The sequence below is a fragment of the Crocodylus porosus genome, unplaced genomic scaffold (genome assembly GCF_001723895.1).
Source record: "Crocodylus porosus isolate Cpor-Errol unplaced genomic scaffold, CroPor_comp1, whole genome shotgun sequence".
Classification (NCBI taxonomy): Eukaryota; Metazoa; Chordata; order Crocodylia; family Crocodylidae; genus Crocodylus; species Crocodylus porosus.
The window spans coordinates 10,078,302-10,101,057 of NW_017728913.1; the positions used below are offsets into that span (position 1 = coordinate 10,078,302).

The following is a 22,756-nucleotide window of genomic DNA, read 5'->3' on the forward strand; positions in this document are numbered from 1 at the left end:
GGGCCAGCAGTGGCAGTAGTCCCCCCATCCCCCAGTAATTCTAGTTAACTGCAGTGGGGTTGGGGGGGGGAACCCCACAAACAGTAAGACTTTTCACTTTAACACACTTTTTTTTTTTTTTTTTTTAAGTGATATCAAAAGTGGCCAGTGAGGAGACCTCTCTCTCTTTTGTTAAGTAAATGTCAGTATGAACTCTGTCAGGGAAAGCTGATGATATTTTCCATATATCACAATGTTTGCATTTGAAAAAAAATTAATTTTTTTCTGTATCAATTTAATAAATATACTTCTTTTGTCAACAAGGCAACTTGAAATAACTAGTTCATTATCTATATAACCAACAACTAAGGAGGGGAAATGGGGGGTGGGGGAAAATCAATGAGCAAATATATTAGCATGTGGTCCCCTTGATGCATTTCCAAAAAGATCACCACACACTCATGATTATACCACAGTTTACTAATGGGATGCATTTTGCTTTTAATTTTGTGTTTCTCTTTTCACCCACTGTATCTGACTTTAAGGCTACTTACAGATATGAAAAAAAAAATGCAGCACTTTACTTTCAGCTCATCGTGCTCCCACACTGAACACAGCACATGCCCAGAATAGGCTCTGTGTTAGTTTGACCCAGCTCATCCAGCGTCATAGATGGTACACTTCTGCAAGGCTCTTTGGCACTTTTATCTAATTTTAATCATTAGATTAAAATTAACCAGATCATAACCCCTCCACACCCCACCTTAATTACTAAAAAAGTGTCAAAGTACTGGTAGGACAGAGAAAGACCCAATTCAGTCACTGACTCAGACTTTACGCTTCAAAGCACTGTCAGACACCAGCAGTGCCACTGACATTATGGAAGCCAGAAAGCAGAGCTTTGCTTACACTAAATTTTATAACTCTATCCTGTTTATACATCATACATATTCTGATATAGATTGAGAGATTCTGAAAGGCTAGGAGATCCCGAAATTTTAAGTGTTTATATTACATGCTACTGCAGCTAGCATTGATAGCATAATACTGATATTCATGACTATAATGCAACTGGAAAAATACTGTTTAGTATAAAATGCATCAAAAAAGTAGGCAACTACTTGGGAGAGGAGTGAAAATAGTTTTACATGTTGCTTTCTTAATTATGAAAGCCAGGGGAAAAATAATTACACAGAATGCTGGTGTTCAGTATTAATACATTTAAATACAGTTAATAAATCACTGAAGTTGATATTAAATATAAAAGTCTATGTTGAACAGACAAATCTTGCCAAAACAAAAAGCTTTGCTCTTTCATATTGAACAGGCTGCATCAGATTTTTACTGAAATAGCACAAATACAACTCAGTTAATTTTTAACAAAGCTGAAGTCCAACAGTTTCTATGTACTTCTCTGGTTCCAGATTGTGAACCAAGGCTATACGGGAAGAAAAAAAAAAATCAGTTCTAAATTTTCCAGTAAATATTATAATTACACTATGAAACACTGATCCCTAATGGCTATCCTCTCTCTATAGGAGTCCAAACCTCTTCTGTCCTCTTTGCTGTCTGCCCCTCTGCTCTGAGTGACAACCCCATTACATCTTATTACCCTTTACAAGAAACAATTTTCTCCCAATATGCAGATGACAGTTTGGTCTCTGAATCGTCACAACTCAATGCACCACTCCATCTCTGTCTGTACTGTCTGACTGGCCCTATTATTCAGATGATGCATCTCTATGCTTTGCTTCAACTACGCCCCATGCGAGTGAGGTGCTTTTCATCACATATGAAGTCTCATTTTTTGCCTCTCACTCTTTAAAAAGCTAGGGGTCACCTGCCAGCACACTAAAATTATTTTCCTTAGAGCAATTCAATTTATAGAACAGGCTTACAGTTATTACCCGAGTCTTTGTGGTACCTTTCGACAAATATTGATGGATTTCTGAGGTACGTGCTACAATATGTAACTGCTAAAAGAACATTAATTAGTCTTAAGACTGCTAAAAGAACATTAATCTTAAATTACTCCAATAAAACGTGATTCCAAACTTGCTGAAATCACTGAGAGTGTTTGCACTTTCTTCAACGGGCTTTGAAGACTGTACAGAGTCAGGCAATGTTTTCTGTGGGTAGCAATCAGATGTACTATGTATGCATCATCACTAGTTAATGTGCCACAGAGGAGTCGGACTGAAGTAACAGGAGTAAGAGGAAGGAGTTTACTCCGCCACCTCTATCTGACTGGCATCTCTCAAGCTGGGAGAATGTCCAGCCACAGACTTTCAGGTGGAGCAAAGGGCAGAGAATCTCTTCCACTGTTTCCAGAGTTGTCTGTGATCTGGTTGCTAAACCACCAGAGTTTATCAGTTATTCTGAAGGTACACACACAAAAAACTACTCAAGACTAGTCTGCTAATCTGTCCACAAAAGCAGTTAAATGCAACTTATTTATATGAGGGTAACCTGTACAATAGCATATGCAGGACAGTTCAAAGATCAGCAATGATACGCAGATTGCAGGGTAACTTAAACTGGTTTTCATCCTATTAGAAACAGGGGTGGTAAAACAGTAAGTTTTAGCCCAAATTGAGAGAACTTACCAGTCTATTTGTACACCCAATTAGAGTGAGCCTTAAGGCCCACCTGGCCAACTAGTAGCCCCTAGTGGAGCTAATAAACGAATGGTACAACTAAATCCTTGGAACAACTAAAGCAAAAACAGGATAGGAGTGTTGTGTGGGTCAGAGGTTCAAAATGTGACAACAAGTGTGCCTGAGGGGAGAGAACTTACCTAGGTGAGGGGGAGGGAGATCACATAGCTCTTAAAAACAACCCTTTTTCCTAATGCAAATCTCATCCAGCCAAGTCCTGGACACCTGTTGCAAGGTGTTGAAAGGCTTTGTGCCTATTTGATGCTTCAGTAAGACTGAAGGGGCTCATCACTTAGCAGCTTCAGGGACTTTTCAGAACACTTATAGGTAGTGAAGTACCCAATTCATGGGGGCTGCCCTCTGATTTCTTGGTCTGAGCATGGCACTGGTTGCCATGTTCGTGTCAGAGTGCAGTAGCCCCCGACACTTCTGGCCAAGGGGCCCCAGAATCCTGCCCCTCCCCAGGGATTTGACAGATGTCCATCTCTGAAGTCTGTGGGGAGGGGTAGGACTTCTGGGTCCCCTCAGCCACTTAGAAGCATGGGGAGGGGCCTGCCATGTTCTGCTGTGAAAATCTTCCCCCTCTCTTTACCCATCCTCTCCCCTGCAACTCCGTGCTTCAGGACGCTAGGACTTCCTGCCTCCGTTTTCAGCCCCCCCTAAACTGCTTGCTGGCCCTTGTCCAGCTTTTTTGAGATCCCCATGCTTTTTTGACGGGACCAGGTTTTTTTTCCACAGGGGACCTACCAGATTTTTGCAGTTTCCACAAAAATTGTGAAATCATGAATTTGGCAGGTCCCTATTTATAGATCATATATCATTTTTGTCTTGAAAGCAAATATTCTTTATAGAAATGGAAAGACACCACAGAGTGTGCTCATATCGGATTCTAAATTTATCTGGAAAAACAGTGAATTGATTGTAGATGTCAGCTACCCCACACAAACATGCCACAAATTTCCTTGACTGTACCGCTGACTGGTGAGATACTATGCTTGATTTATTGTACTGGACACAGCTAATTGCTCTTGGCTTCCAAAACTAGTCAGCATAGGTCTGATGTGGAAGCATAAAGAAAACAGGGCTGTTCTGAACTAGATCTTAGTTTAGCGACAAGATAAAAAGATACACATAAATAACATATTTTGCCAGTAGTCTAAAACTGAGCAAATGAGTTAAAACATCTGAAGAAAAAAAAAAAAAAAAAAGGAATAAAAGTTAGAAAAATAGCACAGGAACAGTACTGGTCAGCATTGCAACTAAATCATATGCAACATTTACAGCCACTCACCCATAGAAATAAAAAGTCTTTCCATGAGTTTTACAATCTCTTATGTACTTCAAAGACCTTAGAAAAACAGAGGTTGTCTCACGGGCTTAATAGTCAATTATCGTCCAAGAAAAAGATAAGCACATACTATGTTATTTCTGCCTTCTACTGCAGTAAATAGCTAAGATTTACTGTACTTAGTATAAGCTTTCCTGCAAGTCCAGTTATTTAAACAGAGTCATTTTTAACATTTTACACTGAGTCATTTTATAGCCCGTGAGTACAGTGGCATATTTGGGTCCAAACTGACCAATTGCAAAAACAGTATGTAGCAGTAGAACGAAGAAGTGTCTTCAGGAAAAAGCAAAAAGACTAAAAAAGAATAATCTGCCATTCACAAACAATTAGGGACTTTTTACATATGCATGGCCCAGCACCACAATGCTCGCAGTTGTTAAGTGCCAAAATATGCATCACTGCTGAGAAAATGGTGGTAGTGCGCTTTTAAACTAAAAAACACATCGGAGGTGCTTTAGTTCAAAAAAGTGCACTGCCACCATTTTCTGGGGGCTGACACGCATTTCTCCACTTATATAACTGCACATGGCACTGTGCAGTTCACCTCAGCTCGCGTGCAGAGCAAATTCAATTAACTGAGTCTGCTCAGAAGCAGCAGATCTCCGGTGCACTGCGGAACAGAAAAGTATGTGTATAAATGCCTTAAGATTTCCGCCCCCACAAATATTTTCAATACATTGTAAGTGATTAGAAAACTCTTTAACACCAACATAAACAGAGCTACAACTGACATTCATATCGTAAGATGTGATATGGATCTTATATCAAATTCTGTACAACTATTTCTTTTCCTTGAATTTGTGGTTTACCAGCTGTTTAATCCCATTCTGTGGGGAAAGGGTCAGGAGTTACTAGGTCAAGACAGAAACAAAAAGTCATATGGCTTCTCCTACTACTCCATTTTTTTCACAATGGAGCATTCAGAGGTCACCATAGCCATATGGAGACCAAAGGGATTCACTAGGTTTCTTGGACAGGATGGAAATTGTATGCCACTGCTTACCTTTAGTAAGAACATTTGCAACATTCCAAACTAATAAACAGGTATCCTAGTTTTCTCTATTTAAAAATTGCAAATTCTCTGACTTAAAAAAACAAAACAAAATCCACGTTTTTCCAGGATTAAAATAAAATGCCACTACATGATATATATCAATTGAACACAATGCTTTATTGACATTTTTACAATTTTAAAGCAACCTGGAAGCCTGACAGTGCCTCAATCACTATAATTAAATAAACTGTAAATACCTATAAGTTTTGGTGCTTGATTTGGGGGTTTTTATCATTGAAAAGTCAAAGATCCTCCTGTTCCCTTTGCTCACCAAGATGTGGGTCCAGCTGCAGCTGTCCCCCACCCCTGCCACTTTGTAGCACTGAGCAGCCCTGATACGCCAGTGCCCTGCCCATGCCATTGCCCCTCACTCCCCACCCACAGCCCCCTGGCCCTGCCAATGCTCCTCACTCCCCACCCACAGCCCTCCACCCTGTTAGAGGGGAGCCCCCAGCTGCCCTGGGTTCCAGGGCCAGGGATCTGGGTCCACAACCCCCGCCCCTCCTAGCAGTGCCTGAGCCCCAGCTGCCACAGCTGCTGTGGTCCAAATAGAGCATGAAGCCCTCTCCCCCATGGGCAGCACAGCTGGAGCACAGCCTGTGGGGGTAACCAATGCAGGCTGCCCATTGCAGGCTTGGAGCATTCTGCCCTGCTCCCTCCTCTCAGGGGCCTCTGCAGCCCAGCGGGGGTCTTACCATGGCAGGGCAGAGTGGGGCGGGGTGAGGCAGGGAGGCTCAGTGCTGCTGCCAGGAGCCCCACATTGCCATGGTGAGGCACTTCCTGCCCACCTGGCAGCAGCTGGGGGCACAACTCCATGCCGCCACCCCCACTGCTGCCAGGTGGACACAGGGCACCACAGTTCGGCAGCATAGGGCTTACTGAGCCTCCCCACCCTACTTTGCAATCCCCACTGTGCCTCAGATGAGCTGCCCACAGTTCCATCCCACTCTCTGCCCTGGGCCCCAAGCACCACCCTGGCTGCACAGTGCCCCCCACCCCAGCCCTGCCCAACTGGAGGGGCCTCAATCTCCCTCTCACCCCAGACTTACCTGAGGGGAGCTATTCTCCATGCTGCCTGGCTGCCATGTGCATGTGTTCACACATGTGCATGTGGCGCCCCTGCCTGATCATCCTCCTATTGCTCCCCCCAACCCCTTGCAGGCTGGAACGCCGTCAACTTGCAAGGGGAAACCTGCCCAGCATATATTCTCCTTTAAAGGAAACATATGCATTTTTCTCTTTAAAATGAAAAAATCCACCTTTTACCATGTTTTTCCATGGTGAACAGAAAACCCAGGTCCTCTCTAATAGACAAACCACAGAACAAGCAAACCACTACTGGATCATTTAGTCTAACACTATACAAAATGCAGATGTCAAAGGAAAGACAATATTAAACTAGTAACTACATATAAATCACAGGCCTAGATGGACAGTCAAGACTGATTTCAGTCTGAAGAATTTTGATGTTTGCAAATATGCATTAGTGCCTACAATAAAAAAAAAAATCAGAACCAATATTTGATATATATAGTAACATAACATCTTCGAAGAATTTTCATATACTTGTATAGGTAGTAAAGGAAATTAGATTCTATGCATCCTTTAGGTTGGTGCTTTTTGTATTTGTTTTTTGACACAACCAGTATTTTGTAGAGACAAGGGCACAGCACTTTACTCAGTTGGTTATCTAAGGCTCTTTATTACTCCTCAGAACAAGATCATAAGGAATAATCTGTATCTGACATTTTATTATTTATACTGTAGTATCCCCCAGAGATCCCCAGTCTAGCTGGGCTTTCTTTCCCATAGCAGGCAATTGGATCATTCAGTTCTAGTAATTTGTGAACTATTATTTACACACCTTGGCTGCTAAAGAGCCATGTTCTCATCTCCCCACCCTCCTACCTTGGACTTCACTCCAGCTTCCTCAGGTTTTTCTCCACCTTGACTAAGGTCCTAAATCCACAGTTTACTCCCACTTAGTAACAGGATATACTTACCCCCACTCATAATAAATTTAATCGAGAGTCGGGTCTTTTATCTTTAATATTATTGAAGTTATACCTTAAACTAATATTCTGGTGCCAAATTTGGTTCCAAGAACTGTTTAAAAACTGGCGTAATAATTATTTGTAATTCAAACATTTAATCATTGTGGCAGCATACAAGAACCAAGACCCATTCAACGCAGGTCATGTCCTAGTCACTTCAATGGCTCCTACCTTGATGGACTCTTATGCTTGCACACAGACTACCACAGACATGGTCAAGGCTGTCACACAGCCTAAGGATCTGACTGCACAGAACAACCTGGCAGATGCAAGGCTCTAGCACTAAAAATCATACATAACTAATCCTTGTTAGGTAGAAGTGACCAATAAGTTTTCATTGTTCAAACGGAGAGAAAAAAAATTGCAGAATGGAAATACATGTAAAAAGTGAAAGGTAAAGTAAAAGAAGGGGTTTGTTCCCTTTCACTACTACTACTGTTACAAAAATATATATTTTTTATTTTTTTAACCTGATGCTCACTCTGAGACTAGGCTTTTAAGGAAACTTTTTGTCCAGACCAACAGGGAGAGATGTCAAATCAAAAATACTACTAAAACACACAAACAAACAAACACTTTGCTTCTTCCATATTTTCTGGACCTTCAGGGCTACAACAGCACAACCCCTCCATCCAAAGTATCTTTTAAATGGTCACAAGAGACAAACAACACAGCAACTAGTTCACAGACCAGCTAAAGTTGCTTATCCCAACTCATCTTTAATTAACAGTTGAGCATCACCAAAGTATAAGCTATGGGAACACCTTAGTCTGTACTTAAAATGGTGCTCCCTTGTACACCGTATTGAGTAAAGAGTTATGCTAATCTTTGACACTTTACATAAATCCAGCTCTCCCTATTTTCTGGTGCCTTACCACTTTCTCTCACCTTCCTCCTTTCCCATTGAAAATCACATCCTGATGGGTTTTGTGGCAGCGCGTTCCCTTTTCTGTACAGAAACAAGATACCACAAGTACCTTGTACAACTGTCCACAGTAGCAGGTGAGATGTGAGTCCACTACCTTCTCTGGGCCTGGCTCATTTAGACTGTAAGCTGTCCAGGGCAAGGCCTGTTCTTAAGGTCTTGTCCAATAGTACTAAGCAGTTATTGACACTTAGGTTTACAAGCTGACTCATATAGACAGCTCCTGACACCCCCAAGGAGCCCACTGCATGCTGGCTTGCAGAATCAAGGCCTTCACAAAGCAGCTCCAAGTTGGAGTAGCCAGCTGGAGACGAGGGTGACCCTAAATCTCTTTGACCAGCATAATTTATAGACAAACTCTCCAGTTCAGGCAAGCAGCACTCAGAAAGGCAAGTGTGGCAGACCTTGAACTTTTCCTTTTAAAGGAAGAGTGATTCATCTAATTACGCTGCCAAAGGAGGGGATAAAGTTAGTTAGCTCTGCCCAGGTAGATTATAGCTTGCACCTTGCCCTGCCTCTCCTCCCTACTCTCCACGCCTTACACCCCCGCGCCACCTCACATGCACACACATTTACACCACACATGCTACAAAGATTTCACAGACATTAGGGCTGGAAGGGACCTCATAGCTCATCAGGTCCAGCCCCCTGCCCAAAAGGGGCAGGAAGTCAGCTAGAGTCAAAGGATGCATGTACACACACACCACAAACATGCACACCGCACACATACTGCACACAGGTGTACACACACTGCATATGCCTTTACACCACAGCCACCGCATGTGTGCACTTGCACACCACACACGCCCTCACACAGCTGGCACCGCAGACATGCACACACCACATGCATGTACACACACCATATGATGTGTGCGTACCACACAATGCACACACTGCACACATACACACGCACACCAAACACACACATGCATACCATGATATGTGCACACACGACACATGCGCACACCACAAAATGCACACAGCCACAGCACACACACGCCCATGCCACACACATGCACCACACCACACAATGTGCCGGCGCACCACACACGCATGCACTGCACGCACCACACGATGCGCGTGCACACATAACACACACATTGCACAAGTGCACACACCGCACGATGCAATGTGCAACATGTGTGCATCACAGACAATGCGCACAAGCACCCACCCCACGATGCACTACAAGCATGTGCACACGCGCACCACACGCACGTGCAGAGATGTGCACACGCGCAGAGTCTCCAGAAAAGCCTGAGGGAGGTGCAAAGAGGTGAAACAATCCGCGCCCACAGGGAAGAGGCCCCGGCCCCTCGGCCACCGCGAGCTCGCCCGAGCCCCCGCTCCGCGGCCGCTGCAGGTCCCGGCCGCCCCGCGTCCTTACCTGATACCGAGCCCGAGTTGCCCCTCCTGTGCCTCCTGCCGAGCTCCTCCTCGTCTTCTTCCAGCCTCCAGGCTTCAGCCATGGGCGAGGGGCACGGCCGGGGCGCTCACGCGGCAGGCGCCCCCATGCCCCGAGAGCCCCCGGCCGGCCCAGCGGCACCTGCAGCCTCCCCGGGGGCAGCCTCCCCTTCCCCGGCCTGCTTGCTCCCGCCGCCGCTTGCCTCCCAAGTTGCAGTCCCGCCGGGCCCTTTCTCCCTGCTCCGGCGGGCAGCGGCGCAGGGCGGCAGGGGAGAGGGAGTCCGAGAAGGTGGCGTTCGCCGTCCCCGCCGCTCACCGCATTCCGGTGTCAACAGGAAACCCCGCTCCTGCCTCCACTACTACAGCAGCAGCAGCAGCAGGCGGGGGAGGCACCCGGGGCAGGGCTGGGAGCGAGCTCCCTTCGCCCTCCCCCAGGCTCGGGCCGCTGGCAACTTTTATTCAGGAGAGGGGGAGCTGCAAGGATCTGGGATGAAGCACACAGCGGAGCGGGCTGAGCAGCCTCCCCGGGAAGAAGAAGGGCACATGGCTTCCGAGGAGAGGCTGAGGGAACTGGGCCTGTGAAGTCTGCAGGGGGGGGAGGGGATCGGATAGCAGCCTTGACCTACCTGGAGGGGGCCCCAAAGACAATGGAGCTAGACTGTTCTCAGTGGTGGCACATGACAGAACAAGGAGCAATGGTCTCAAGTTGCAGCAAGGGAGGTTTAAGTTAGATATTAGGGAAAACTCTCACTGGAACAGGTGACCCAGAGAGGTGGGGGAAGCTCCATCCTTGTGGGGTTTTAAGACCCCGCTAGACAAAGACGTGGCTGAGATGATCTCAGTGCGATGTATAGGGGTGCACGTACACCCCCTGAGAGCACTGGTGCACCCCTGACAGGCCACACCCCTACTTTGGCCATGGGGGGAAAGGAGCACTGGTGTTGCCTCTCACCCCGCAAGTGCCAGCCGGGGAGTGGGAGCACGGATGTAGTGCTGTGGCTGCCTCCCAGTTGGTGAGTTTTGCCATGGGGGAACCAGTCGCCCATGAACAATTTACTTGGGGATGGTCCTGCTTTGAGCAGGGGGTTAGACTCGATCAGTGATTCTCAACCTTTTTGCACTGCGACCCATTTGCCAAGAAAGATGGCTTGGCCTGACCCACGCACTCCTGACCCTGCCCGTGCCTGACCCACAGTCCCCTGCCTCCCCAGACCAAGCTGAGGCCTCAGTTCCAATCTGCAGGCTCCTGCCAAAATGGGCTCCCACCTGCCCCATCCTGCTTGGGCCGAAGCATGGTGGCTGTGGCAGCTCTGGCTCATGCAGGCAGCAGCAGAATGAGTCCAGCCTAGCACAGGCTGGGGGGAAGAGGGGAGGCCTGTGGCATACCTGCCCTAAGCTGGGGCTCCTGTGCTGTGTCAGGCAGCCTGGTTCTGTCCCAAGTAGCGTCTCCTGGCTGCCCTACCCCTGGAAGCATGGGCACCAGCCCTAGTGTTGTCAGCCCTACCATGCAGCTCCCCCCGCAACTCCTTCCCTTATTCGTAACCCTTTGAAATATTCTTATGCCCCACTAATGGGTTGCAACCCACAGGTTGAGAAATGCTGGACTAGATGAGCTCCTGAGGTCCTTTTCAACCCTAATTTTCTATGATTCTGGGACAAGGCAGCTGCAATTCTCCTTCACCAGTGGGAGAGATCTCTAAAAGCAACCTTAGAGAAGCCAAAATAAGAGATGAACTGACCAAGGTTGCATCCAGCCCCAGTCTGGATGCTGGTGTCCTGTTCTGGGACAAGGCTGTTCATACAGTTAGGCTCAATTTCACTGAGCCCTGTGAGACGGGGGTAAGAAAAAGAGGCTGAAAATGAAACAGACCACCTCTGTTAAAAGGGTCTGTCATGCTTTTATCTTAATACTTTTTACTAGGTGTTGAGACCTCTAATGCTCACGATGGACTTGTTTTAGTGTGAATAAAGTAAGCAGAGATTTTCTGTTTCCCAATCAGAAAATGTAACCAGTTAAAAAGTCTGGCTTGCTGCTCCAAGCTTTGAAAAAAAAAACACCACAGCATAAGGAATACAATCTGAGATGTAGCACAGGAATATTACTGTTCAGTGTAACAAGTTACTCAGTTCCAACAGCCATTCACCTTACAGGACTAAAACCCCTTTCACAAGTCTTACAACACAAAAAATCAGTCTCTTGTGCGTCTGTCCATAAGGTTGCCACACAGGCCTTTTTAGTATCCCAGGAGGATATGCATTGCATGGACTGTGCTGAAATTCAATCAGGATTTGGTAGTGAAGGGAGCATTGTCTGTAGCGTAGGCGACTGGTAGGGAGAGCCACGTGCCCCCCCAACAGGGCCACCAATGCCACTGGCAGCTTCTCACCAGCACCACCCCCGCTGGCTCCTATGGGTGCCCCCCCCAGACTCAGGAGGCACCAGTCACCCATGATCTGTAGGATCCCTGCTGTGGAAGTTTGAAGATGTGGAGAGAATGAGTAGAAAGAGAAAGTATAAGTTGTGGTAGTATTGGAGTGACAGGCATGGTGTTTGCTCAGACCTGAAGAAGAATGGACTGCATTAGAATGCTTGTCTAAGTCTAGTCCAACCCTGCAGTTGGTCCAGTAAAAGATGCAGACAGAAGTGCAGCTGTCTGCTGTAACTCACAGCACTTTGCAGGAAGCACTGAGAGTTACAGTGCTCCCCTGTACCCAACAAGCTTTCTCTGGGTCTTGAGGGTTGGGAGATTCAGCTGCAGTTTGGAGCAGCTATGAGTCTGCAGCTGCTCTCCCCTAGCTCTCCCCCCTGAGGCTCCAATCCACCCACCCCACCTTTCAGGGCCAGCTGAAAAAAACCCCAAACCAAATTCCCCTCCACTCCCTTCCCTGCCCCCATTCTAAAGAGAGTGCCGGGAGCAGGGCTGGGCTGCATCGGCCCAGCCCTGCTCCTGGCACGCCCAGACAGACATTAATTAATGAAGGCACTCTGTTTTCGAGCATCATCATCTGAACCTTCATGCAATGAGGGTTCAGATTGTTGCAGGACTGGCCCTTTTAAAATACTCTGCAGCTGTGTGTTTGGTCATGGCTGTAACATACTTTCAGGGGCCAGATCAGGTGAAAATTGTCACTTCTGTCTGCACCTACAAATATCTTTGTCCAAAGGATGTTTGTTGTTAAGAACACTGAATGCTACCCTGGAGAAGTAGATTTTATTTGTGCCACAGAGGTCCTGTGTGATGCTCTGGAGGTCACTTAAACCAAGCTTTTTCCACAAGCAGTCACTGTGGTAGACTTGGGTTTTATTGAAGTATTTCTGTTTTAAATGTATTCATTTAAATGTTGTAATGATATGTGCCTCAGTTTCCCTGACTAGCATGGGGAAAGAAGGTGTTTAAGTGCCAGGTACTAAAGTTGCCTGAGGGTGGGACATGACAAAAAGCTGGAGGTCCATCAGAGAAGTGAGTAAATAGCCTTGAGGATACTTCAGTTTAAGTGATACCCAGGATACCAGGAGGGTCAGGGGCTGAAAAGCCAGAGTCTCAAGAATACAAAAAAAATAAGGTCTCCCTCCAATCTAGAAGCCACTCTTGGGCTGATTTCAGAGAAGACCAGACAAAGGCACTGTGACATTTGTTAACTGAGGAATATACCCAGTTAATGAATGCACAACCTGAGACACCAAGAACTGATTTGTCAAAATGCTTAGCACTCACACCCACACTGTCAATCAATTAAATCTGTCAACACAGGAGTGCTGCAAAATGCCATAACAGGTATTCGGCATTTCAAAAGTAGTAAATACTTTTGACCTGTTTAAGTTCCCCTTAACATTACAGGGGTGTTGTGAAAATAAACGTTTTTAGAAAGTACTTGAATAGTATCACAGAAATTCCTATGAGGAAATTAATTTTCTTTAGAACAGGAAGTGAACAGCATGGAGTAAATAAGGCATGCAGCCATATATTGAATGAAGATAAAAGGCAATACTGAGTCAGTTGGATATTGAATAATATTGTTGTTCACGCAGTATGCACCCTCTATTCTGCGTCCTGAATAAGGGAGAATTACTGTGGAAAAGATCAAGCAACTTGATACATCATATTCTATAAACACAAAGGAACCAATTTAAGGCTGCCTGGGCAACTTTAATTTGGCATTTCCAGCTATCTGTCCTTAATGTTCTTTTGGCATAGGGGTTTTCATGTATAATTTACTATTCAGTTGGCATCATAGTTATGCTGTATAAAGACAAAGCACTAGATTTAAGATTTTGCCTGTGGTAAGCATACAAAAAGAATACATATCCCGTCGCAGTAAGCTTGCGCTTTTAGAAGCCCCAAAGTTCCAGTGGGCTCTGCGTGGGTAGACTACCACTGTGATTCCCTATCTCTGGAGGATGCTCCTCTCAAAGTTTATTCTAGGATCAAGGCCCTAAACTATATCTAAATAGTAATCCACAATTCTCCACTGGTGCATCTTTGTTCAAAATACTGTGTGGAGTTGCAGTGTTACAGAATTATCTATTTGAATTTTTCTGCTGCAGACCTTGTTCATAGTGTTAGATTGAAAAAAGCAAAATAACTGCAAGCCAGGAAGATAGAAAGACAAAGGAACAGCTTTTATGTGGGGAAATGAATAGAAAGTCTCCTGTGGAAGATGAGACAAACGTTTGTTGCATATTAGGTTTCTTAGTTGCTATGAAGTAAAAGCTGAGGCAGGGGATTTGCTAACATGTTCCCCCCCCACCAGTTTTCAGGGCTTCTCTGAACACTCTCCAAAGCACTCTAATAAACACTAGAAGCAGTCAGCACACTCAGACTCCCATTAGAGACTTTTCACTTACCAGCAAATATGTAAATGAAAAGAAAGAAGAAAACTGTATCTACTGAATGAATTGAGTGGAATCACTGGCTTCAAGGTAACTGTAGTGTCACTTAGACTACCTGACTTAGGGAAGGAACTTCAGCATAAAGAGGAATCTGAAGCAAGTAAAAAAAAAAAAAAAAGTCAATTAAATAAACACTATGTCATTGCTAAGCACAAAATTAACTCTGAGGTTGCTAGACCTTGGCAGAAAGATAGCTTTGAGAAAACAAACAAACAAAAAGGGTCTTTATATGCAAGGTAAAACTACTGAATAAAATGGTTCCAACACTGATTCCAAAAGGATCAAGAAAGTGACAGAGGAGGGGAAGATCACAGTTATTTATTCTTGGTCACCACCAACAATATGCTCGGTACTGTACAAAGGCGTATAAGATTTGGTCCTTGCTCCAATGAGCATGCCATCCTAGCTTTGGCCCAGAAAACTGCATCATGAACAGCCAGACCTGAGGGGCATTCAAGATGTAACATATGACATGAAGGAAGGGTTTAAGATGAGCAGGAGATGAATAAAGAGAAAGCAGTAAAGTAGTCAATGAATAAATTAAAAGTTAAAAAAAAACAGGTCTGCTCAGCCTGCTTTGCCTGAAGTGAAAATTTAAAATTTACAGAGTCTTATATAAAACTGAAAGCACATGTTCACCTCTGCTGAACCAAAAGTTGAGACCAGCTTAACCGGTGGAAGAGTATAATCAGGTTTGGATGAGTTACAGAGCTAGAGGTATTTCTCAAGAGCCCTTAGGAATTCAAAGACAGTTCCTAATGCACATGATTTCTATTTGGTAGCAAATTTTGTGTTCTGCCTACCGAATTGAAGATCTGAATTCTAGCTAATAGGAGCCAAACAACCAATGGAACTTAACTATATATTCCTGTGGCGGAATGCCGGGCTAGCGGTTCCGGCACCGCTTGGGGAGCTGCGGGCTTTGCAGAGCGGGCGAGCGCGCGGCTTGTGGGGCAGTATTGGAGGTAACTTTATAACCGCCTTCGAGGTTCGCCGAGCTGGCGCAAGTAGACAACTTAGAGTAAGTTGTTAGTGTTCTGTAATAAGTCTATAAGGTGTCTGTTGGTTCACGGGGTTCTAGAGCTAGCCCTTGCTTTCCACCACTGGAACTAGTCCAATGATAGGTGCGGCTGCCGGCTCCTTAAGTCCCAGAACTGGTCAATAGCTCATTGAGATGGGATGTTAGTAGTAGAAGTTATTATGGAGTAGATATAAGGTGAAGTAAAAGTTTGTTTTATTCACTCACCTGGCCTCATCCTCTTACGAATAAGAGGGGAGGCCGGCTGGAACGAAGTTGCAGTAAATATAAGTATAGAGAGCATAGATATGCTAAGCTACCAAGAGAGGCAGTCAAGAAGTGGAGTCTCCAATGGTTCTTCAGTTACAGATACAAAGGGGGTCTGTCAGTTCATGGGGTTCCAGAGCTAGCCCTTGCTTTCCACCACTGGAACTAGTCCAATGATAGGTGAGGCTGCTGGCTCCTTAAGTCCCAGAACTGGTCAACAGCTCATAAATGGGATGTTGAATACAAAACTGTAACACAGTGAGTCCTTGTCGATTGTCGGGTTTTCGAGGCCTTGGTTTTCGCTGGGATACGCCCAGGCAGGGAGGCTGAGAACTGGCTGCAGGGTGATCAGGCCTACAGGGTTGTCCAGTCGTTGTCTCTGCTACTTCCTGCCTCTTTGCCTCTTTTATAGATGTTGGTTGGACTGCCTCTGTGACACTAACTATGATATAAGCTAAGCATACAGGGATAGGATAGTTTCTTTTACACAGTAGTTACTAGGTAGATTTTCTACATAAGTTTCATTTCTGTAGAAATGACACTTACAGATAAGAAATTAAATTTACAGAATGCGCATGTGCAGCTTGATACAAGTGTAGAAAAGTACAAAGCTTTCATTTTGATTAACAGCCAAGACTTCAAGGTTACATAAGTGCCGCGTGGCAGTTATACAGAAATGAAATAAGATTTTTACAATTCCTATCTGAAGGCTGGGGTAGGGCCAGGAGAGGGACCTTTTGTCTCCTGTTTTTGACAGAAGCAAGCATTATGCCTTATAAGTAGTGATCTAGGGCAGTCCAGAATACATTACTTGCTCAGTCAAACCAATGGGATAGCAAGTAATGGGAGGGCAGTGCATCTGACAGGTGGAAGACTGAGATACCAAGTCCAGCAAAGAATGAAGGAGCAATTGCAGTTCCTTCAGAGGAAAAAAAAAAAAAAAAAGAAGAGAAAGGACTGCTGCTGTTGCGCTGACATGCAGTGAGCCATCACTGGCGATGCAATCCAGCTTACCACTATCTTCATTAGCCAATATTGAGCACATTCCAATTATACCCTCAGGAATTAAAAGCCTGAAGCTGAAGGTTCATAAGGAGTTCTTGAAGCTAAATAAACAAAAATGGAGCTTCAGTAACTATGGTTCACATAGCACTAACAATAAATAGTCAAATTGTGTAGGACCCCCCCCCCAAAAAAAAGACAACAACAAAAACTGAGCATTGAAGGCAAAAAATTCAGCTCATCTATAACTAACAAAGATACCTTCTTTCTTTAACAACTGGCCAGAAGACTGTGCTGTATGCGGTCATGACCTGACCATTTTGATCCACCCTTTTTGGATGTACTCTGGATTGGTACCCATGATGGTTCTTGGGCAATGACTGAGTGCACAGCTATCCAAATATTTCCAGCTGAACAAAAATGCAGTTTTCCCACAAAGCAACACTGGATCCCTCTAATGCTCTAAATCCTTTTGCATGGGCAAGTCAAATTGAAATACTGATCTATTCTTAAGAGCCTCTATAGCTTTGGAGCAGGTGACCAGAAAGAACTTCTCCCTCATGGCCTCCTTCAACAGATGTGTTCTGTAGAAACAAGGACACCATCAACCACAAGATCAAATGTATAACAGTAGGGGACAGACTTTGTTCAGTAATCACTGGAGACAAGTGACTTGATAGAAGTCTGCCTCATTCATGAACAGCCTGGCCTGAGGGGCATTAAAGATGTAACATATGACATGAAGGAAGGGTTTAAGATGAGCAGGAGATGAATAAAAAGAAAGCAGTAAAGTAGTCAATGAATGTCATTCAGGCACGTCTGAGTTAGCCAATTCAAGTGTCTGAGTTACAGAATATTACAATCTACACAATGTTTTAAGAATGCCAGGCTGTAACTAGTCACAAACAAGAAATATCATTTCTAAAAATACAAACCAGGGCACACATTTTAGTAACACTGATTGGTGGCCCTCTAATCTGTGGCCTGTAATCAATTATTACTGTGACACGCATCCCACGTCTTGCAAAAGTAGATTTATTATGTGCAATCACCTGTTTTGTATGTTCAGTCACTGTCCCCACATGGGAAACCTCTGTGACATTCCAGTAATCACCCATGCCTTCTGCCCTCTAACCTGCCACAGTGACCTGGTGAACAACATCACTGCTGCTGCCCTGAAGGAGATCAGGATTGCTAAATCACTATTCAACAAGGACTTGGCCACATTCCTGAGCAGGTCACTGGAGAGTGAGTTCTGACAAGACAGTGGAGACTTTGCCTTGCTGTGGAGCTAAGCCTACAGTGCCACACAACACCTTAGGAAGCACATTCACTGCTGCTTAATGGGGTGCAAGAGACAGCAGGAGCAGGGAGTGTCATTGCTTCCAGCCCCAAGCACTGAACATAGCACCATTACTTCCTAAGTCAGCACCTGCCTGGAGAGGCTCCTGAAGGATGCCACATGAGCCAAGTACATCAATGACCTGAAGGCAAAAAATCAGACTACAGAAAAGTTTTTGAGGTCATCTCAAAGTAGTATGCCAGCACCCACTTCATGCCTTGCAGCAAGTTCATGCATTACAGACTGGTGTTTCACACATTAGGCTCTTTTCAACTACCTCTTGCTCAGTGGCACCATTCACTATAGCCACTGAAACAAGAGGTGCTGCTATTTGAGTGAGACCCTACCCCACATCCTATGCATCTGCAAGCCCCACGTAAGGGTGTGGCAAATGCATCACAGTGTCATACAGGACCAGCTGGTGAAGGCTGATGACAATAGCCATGAAAAATCACACTATCTGAGGCTGCGACAGTCGGCTGTGCTTGGATTTTGCCGTTACAAATAAGGACAACAAAAGAATCATAATGATCAATATGACCAGCCCAGGAGTAAAAGCTGTCAAATTACAGCCACTGGCTGATGCTTGGGTACCCCTTTTCCCTCAAGGTACCCAAGCAACAAGAGCACCCTGAAAACTTGCAGTCCCCTGCCATATGTTAAACTGACGAGGCACCTCCTGGTATCCAATATCATGCAATGGTGAAGGGATTTGTACTTTGAGCACATCAGGGGTCAGTACCAGTATGAAGATACCAGACCAAAATTACCTACTAGAAATGAGAGTGAGGGGTGGACTTGTAGCAAGACCCCTAGTTTCTCTGTCTAAAAAAAAAAAAGAAAAAAAAAAGAAAGAAATGCATTACCTCCCCTTGCTCAACCATTTCTGACTTTCTCTACCTCTTTATTTCCTATAGATAAGTATAAGTAAGCTAAGATGTAGGATAAGCTTTAACATTTTATTTTAGCTAGTGAGTTTTATTTTTCTCTCTCCCCTTTGCAAATAAGTGCCCTGCTATTTTGATATAGATATCTACCATTTTATAAGTGATAATTCTTACGTTTGTATTGATTTTTTTATTGCTTTTATTGTGCGATTACTGTTTTAGGCCTAAATATGTAAGTTAGCATAAGTCATGTCAAGTTTCTTTCTTGTGTCCCCTGACTTATGACTCACACCTACCCCTCCTATGTAACTTGGTTCCTGAATGAATGGGAATGAATGCGGGTGCTTGAGAGACAATGGCAATAGGTCTAAAAATAGCTCCCTCCGAATGACCAAACCATCAGCACCAATACCTGGACCAACAACCCAGCCCTTGGAACCACCCTCAGCATTCAAGAAACAAAAGATGAGGCAACCCACCATTGTGCCAAGGCTGCACATGCTCAGTAAGAATACCTGGAGCCCTCTGGAACAAGACTGATCTTGCCTGGACAGGCCCTCCGCATAGGAGATCATAGGTAGTCTGCCCCATAAAAAGGGGTAGAGAAGGCCGACTCCTGGGGATGCCCTCTCCATCTGGACCAGCACCATACCACACCACCTATCCACTCAGAGGCCCTGCCAGTGACCACCCTCTGGACAACACCTGCTGGAAAAGGACCCTTTTCCAGCCTGGATAGGTAGCTATCACCACCCTCTCTTCAGCCAAGGACTTGGACTCTGTTTCTGTTCCCTACATGGACTCCAACCCTTCCACCAAGTCTTTTTCCTGCTGCCATTGTGAGTGTGTGAATGTAGCAATAACTTCATGGGGCTGTGTAGTGCGTTAACAGTTTTATTAAAAAGACATTTGGACCCCTGAGTTCAGTTTTGCTTTACTACAGTTCCAGCCCTGCTCCTTACCCCTCTAACTTCTGTCTCATTTCTCCCTCTCCTGCTTCTGGCTTACTGCCACCTCCAGCACCTGTCCTGAACTCCTCTGTGCCTGCAAACCCCCACTGTCTTTTCCCCAGATCTCTGCCACTGCTATTGCTTTGTGTTACAGGGTGGGGTCCCTAGGGGTGGCCATGTTACCCTTAGGCTCCTTAACCGTCCTAGTCTTGCCTTACAGGCACCCTCTATCTCGCCCGCCATGTCTTGTTGGTATAAATTGATATAGGGAGGCTGCCCTTGATCTTTGGGTTTAGACACGGACTGGCTAGATCTTACTGAACCCTGTAGTTCATAGATTCCCTTGGCATACCACATTATGGTGGATGGTTCCTGAGTCTCCCAGCCTTATGAGCTATATGCTATATGCAACCATCCCAAGCCTCGCAGATGGTATTGGCATGGTCTGGTCTAGGCCTTGCTGTGATTTGGCCCCCTTGTCCTCTCTGGGCTCTCCACAGCCCTATCTTTGCATCTCTCTGGCACCAGAGACTGTGCACCCCAAATGCCATGCCCTCTCTGGCACTGGGGTCCCCCAGCTCTAGTGGGCCCCTAATGAGGCCTCCTCCTTCCCCAAATAGCTTCACCCAAAGCAAACAAACAACAGCAATCAAATGTAACACAGAGTGCAAGACATGCTCTGCCCCTTTAAAAAAGTAAAACTCCTTCTCTAATACTGGTTGCCTGTACGCAACAGTACCTTATGGGCTCCTGGTGCCCCATAAGCCCTAAGGGTAGCCAATCCAATGGCTGTAGCATGTCTGAGCCCTTCTTTCCTGAAGGCTCCTTCCCCTTCAGCTGCTGGCAGGGAACTGAACTGCTTGGTCCCAGCCCTAGGGTTTATATGGGCCTAGGGCCCTGCCTCTTCCGGCCAGCTAACCAAGTGCAGTTGCAGGTGCAGGTGCTGCCAATTCCCTCATTAGCCAGTTGTCATGGCAACATGCACCTAGGCTCTTATCTGGCTCTTTGTGTTCCCTCCCTGGACAATCTCTGCTCTAAGAGGAGCAGACACTGTAGTGCCCTGCGGCACTATCTTCACTGCCTTTTCCCTTGAGCTCCCAGGTGTCTGCCTCAGTTTCTTTCTTGGCTGTCTCCTTCTTGCCACCAGGCTTTTCCCCTTGCACCAGTGACCTTGAGTAACCCTGGGGCTACATGATCTTAAGTAAACCCAAGCCTCACTTCCTCAGTCAGCTTCTCTCTAGTCCACCGGTTCTAATCCTGGTTCTGGCAACTTTCACTCCCTACATTTTAACTCTCTCTCTCAACTTAGCCTTCCCCAAAGTATCCCAGGTACCTCAAGTTAGGAACTTACCTATGTGTATGTGTAGGTGGGTTGTATGTGTGTGAACTGGTGAGTGTGTGTGTGTACACACACATACATGTGTCATTGTGTACAATGACAAATTACTAATACAAATTAGTACTAATACAAATTAGTGATCTTTGTATGTGTACTGAGTGTTTGGGAATTGACAGCTGATTGTTGTCTAATTTTTGGTGTGTAGTGTGTATGTGCTTGAATTGGTGATAGGTATGCATGTGCCTAGGCTGGTTTGGATGTCTATGTGCCTGAGTTGGTAGTGTGCGTGTGTGTATGCACCCAATTGATTTGTGTGTTTGTATATGTGCAATTGTGTCACACCCTTCTGTCTAACAGTGCAATACTGAGATCCTGAGTTGGCCTGACCCCACAGGGCAACAGACTGAACCTCCCCCCACTTGCCATAGACCTATAAAGACTGGTAAGGCCTTTGAATATTTCCCACACCAACAATTGTACACCTCATGCTTAAACCATTGTCCAAGAATGACTTATCACCTTACAACTCTGTACTGATGTGGCTGCCATGCATGTGGTCTTACTTCTCTTCCTATCATAGCATAGATTTGGAGTTTTTTAACCCTTTTACCCTGGTATAATGTAGGCTGCATGACTAATTGCATGTTTTGATTGCATCAGCATATACCAACTATGTACTCACGTAGCTACCATGTGGTAGCGATGTCCTATGTTTTCCTCCAACTCAACAAAACCGTGTAAATAACCACAATTTTTAACTTTTTTTTAGTAAAGAACTCATTTTTAAAGAACTGAGAATAATAGCCTAGAAGTACATTTTCCCCAGTTATCGCAACAAATTAATCCCAGCTTTGTTCCAGGAGAACATTTTTTCCTGGTTCTTACTTGAGCCAACATGGGCTTTTTGCTTGACTTGGTCTGCATTTTTAACACAAAGAAGCCCTGACAAACATCTTCAATCTCACTATTAATTTTAGGCTTCATAAAATGTATTAAGCTCTTCTCTTAGATTCTTGAGTCCCCAAAATTACCTTCAGATATCATTTTAACTGCAGCAAAAGAATGTTTGGGGCACCTGAGGCAGTTGCCACACACAGGCATAGACATAGCCTCTGCTGGGCATGTGTGGGGCTTGGTGTGGAAATACACTTAGTTTAAAGTGTTGGGAGGGTTTTGGGGGTGGAGATGAGGGGAGTTACATCTGCAAGCATCCACCAGCAAAAACCAAAGTCAGCAGCTATGCACATAGGGGCAATGACCAGTTCTGATTGCTGCTGCTTCCATGATCTGTGGTAAAAGCTGTTTTCTCACTTCCCCATCCCTGTTAGCACCTGGGGCAGTTTCCCTTGTTGTCCCTAATTATAGCACTGTCTTTAAATATGTTTTTTTTTCCTGTAATATCTTAGGAATCATTGCCTTAGGTCCTGTCACCGCCGGGCTTTCACTAGCCACCGGATAGTGGCTCGGATCTCCCTTCTTATGTGATGCCTCTTCCGGACCCTTAGTAACCTTGAGGTAGTGCTTTCCTCCCGCGTTGCCAGTCCCACGCTCGCCTGCCACGTCTTGATGTTCCGCAATGGTCGGGGTTGGCTGACAGGTCCCTCGTTGCCAGGGTCTGACCCGGAGGGTTCATGGGGCT

The 22,756-nt window shown here is 45.3% G+C and overlaps 1 protein-coding gene across 4 annotated transcripts in view; it reads right to left on the reverse strand.

The window, feature by feature from the left end:
* Positions 1–9,562, reverse strand: part of SH3D19 (SH3 domain containing 19) — a 138,188-nt gene extending 128,626 nt beyond the window's left edge. For 2 of the 4 annotated variants that reach the window (XM_019534466.1, XM_019534465.1), the window contains exon 1: positions 9,405–9,562. In XM_019534466.1, coding sequence (XP_019390011.1) covers positions 9,405–9,486 — 82 coding nt within the window. In that variant the 5' untranslated portion in view covers positions 9,487–9,562. The remainder of the gene's footprint in view (positions 1–9,404) is intronic. The other 2 variants (XM_019534467.1, XM_019534468.1) reach the window with 2 other exon arrangements.
* Positions 9,563–22,756: the final 13,194 nt, after the last annotated feature.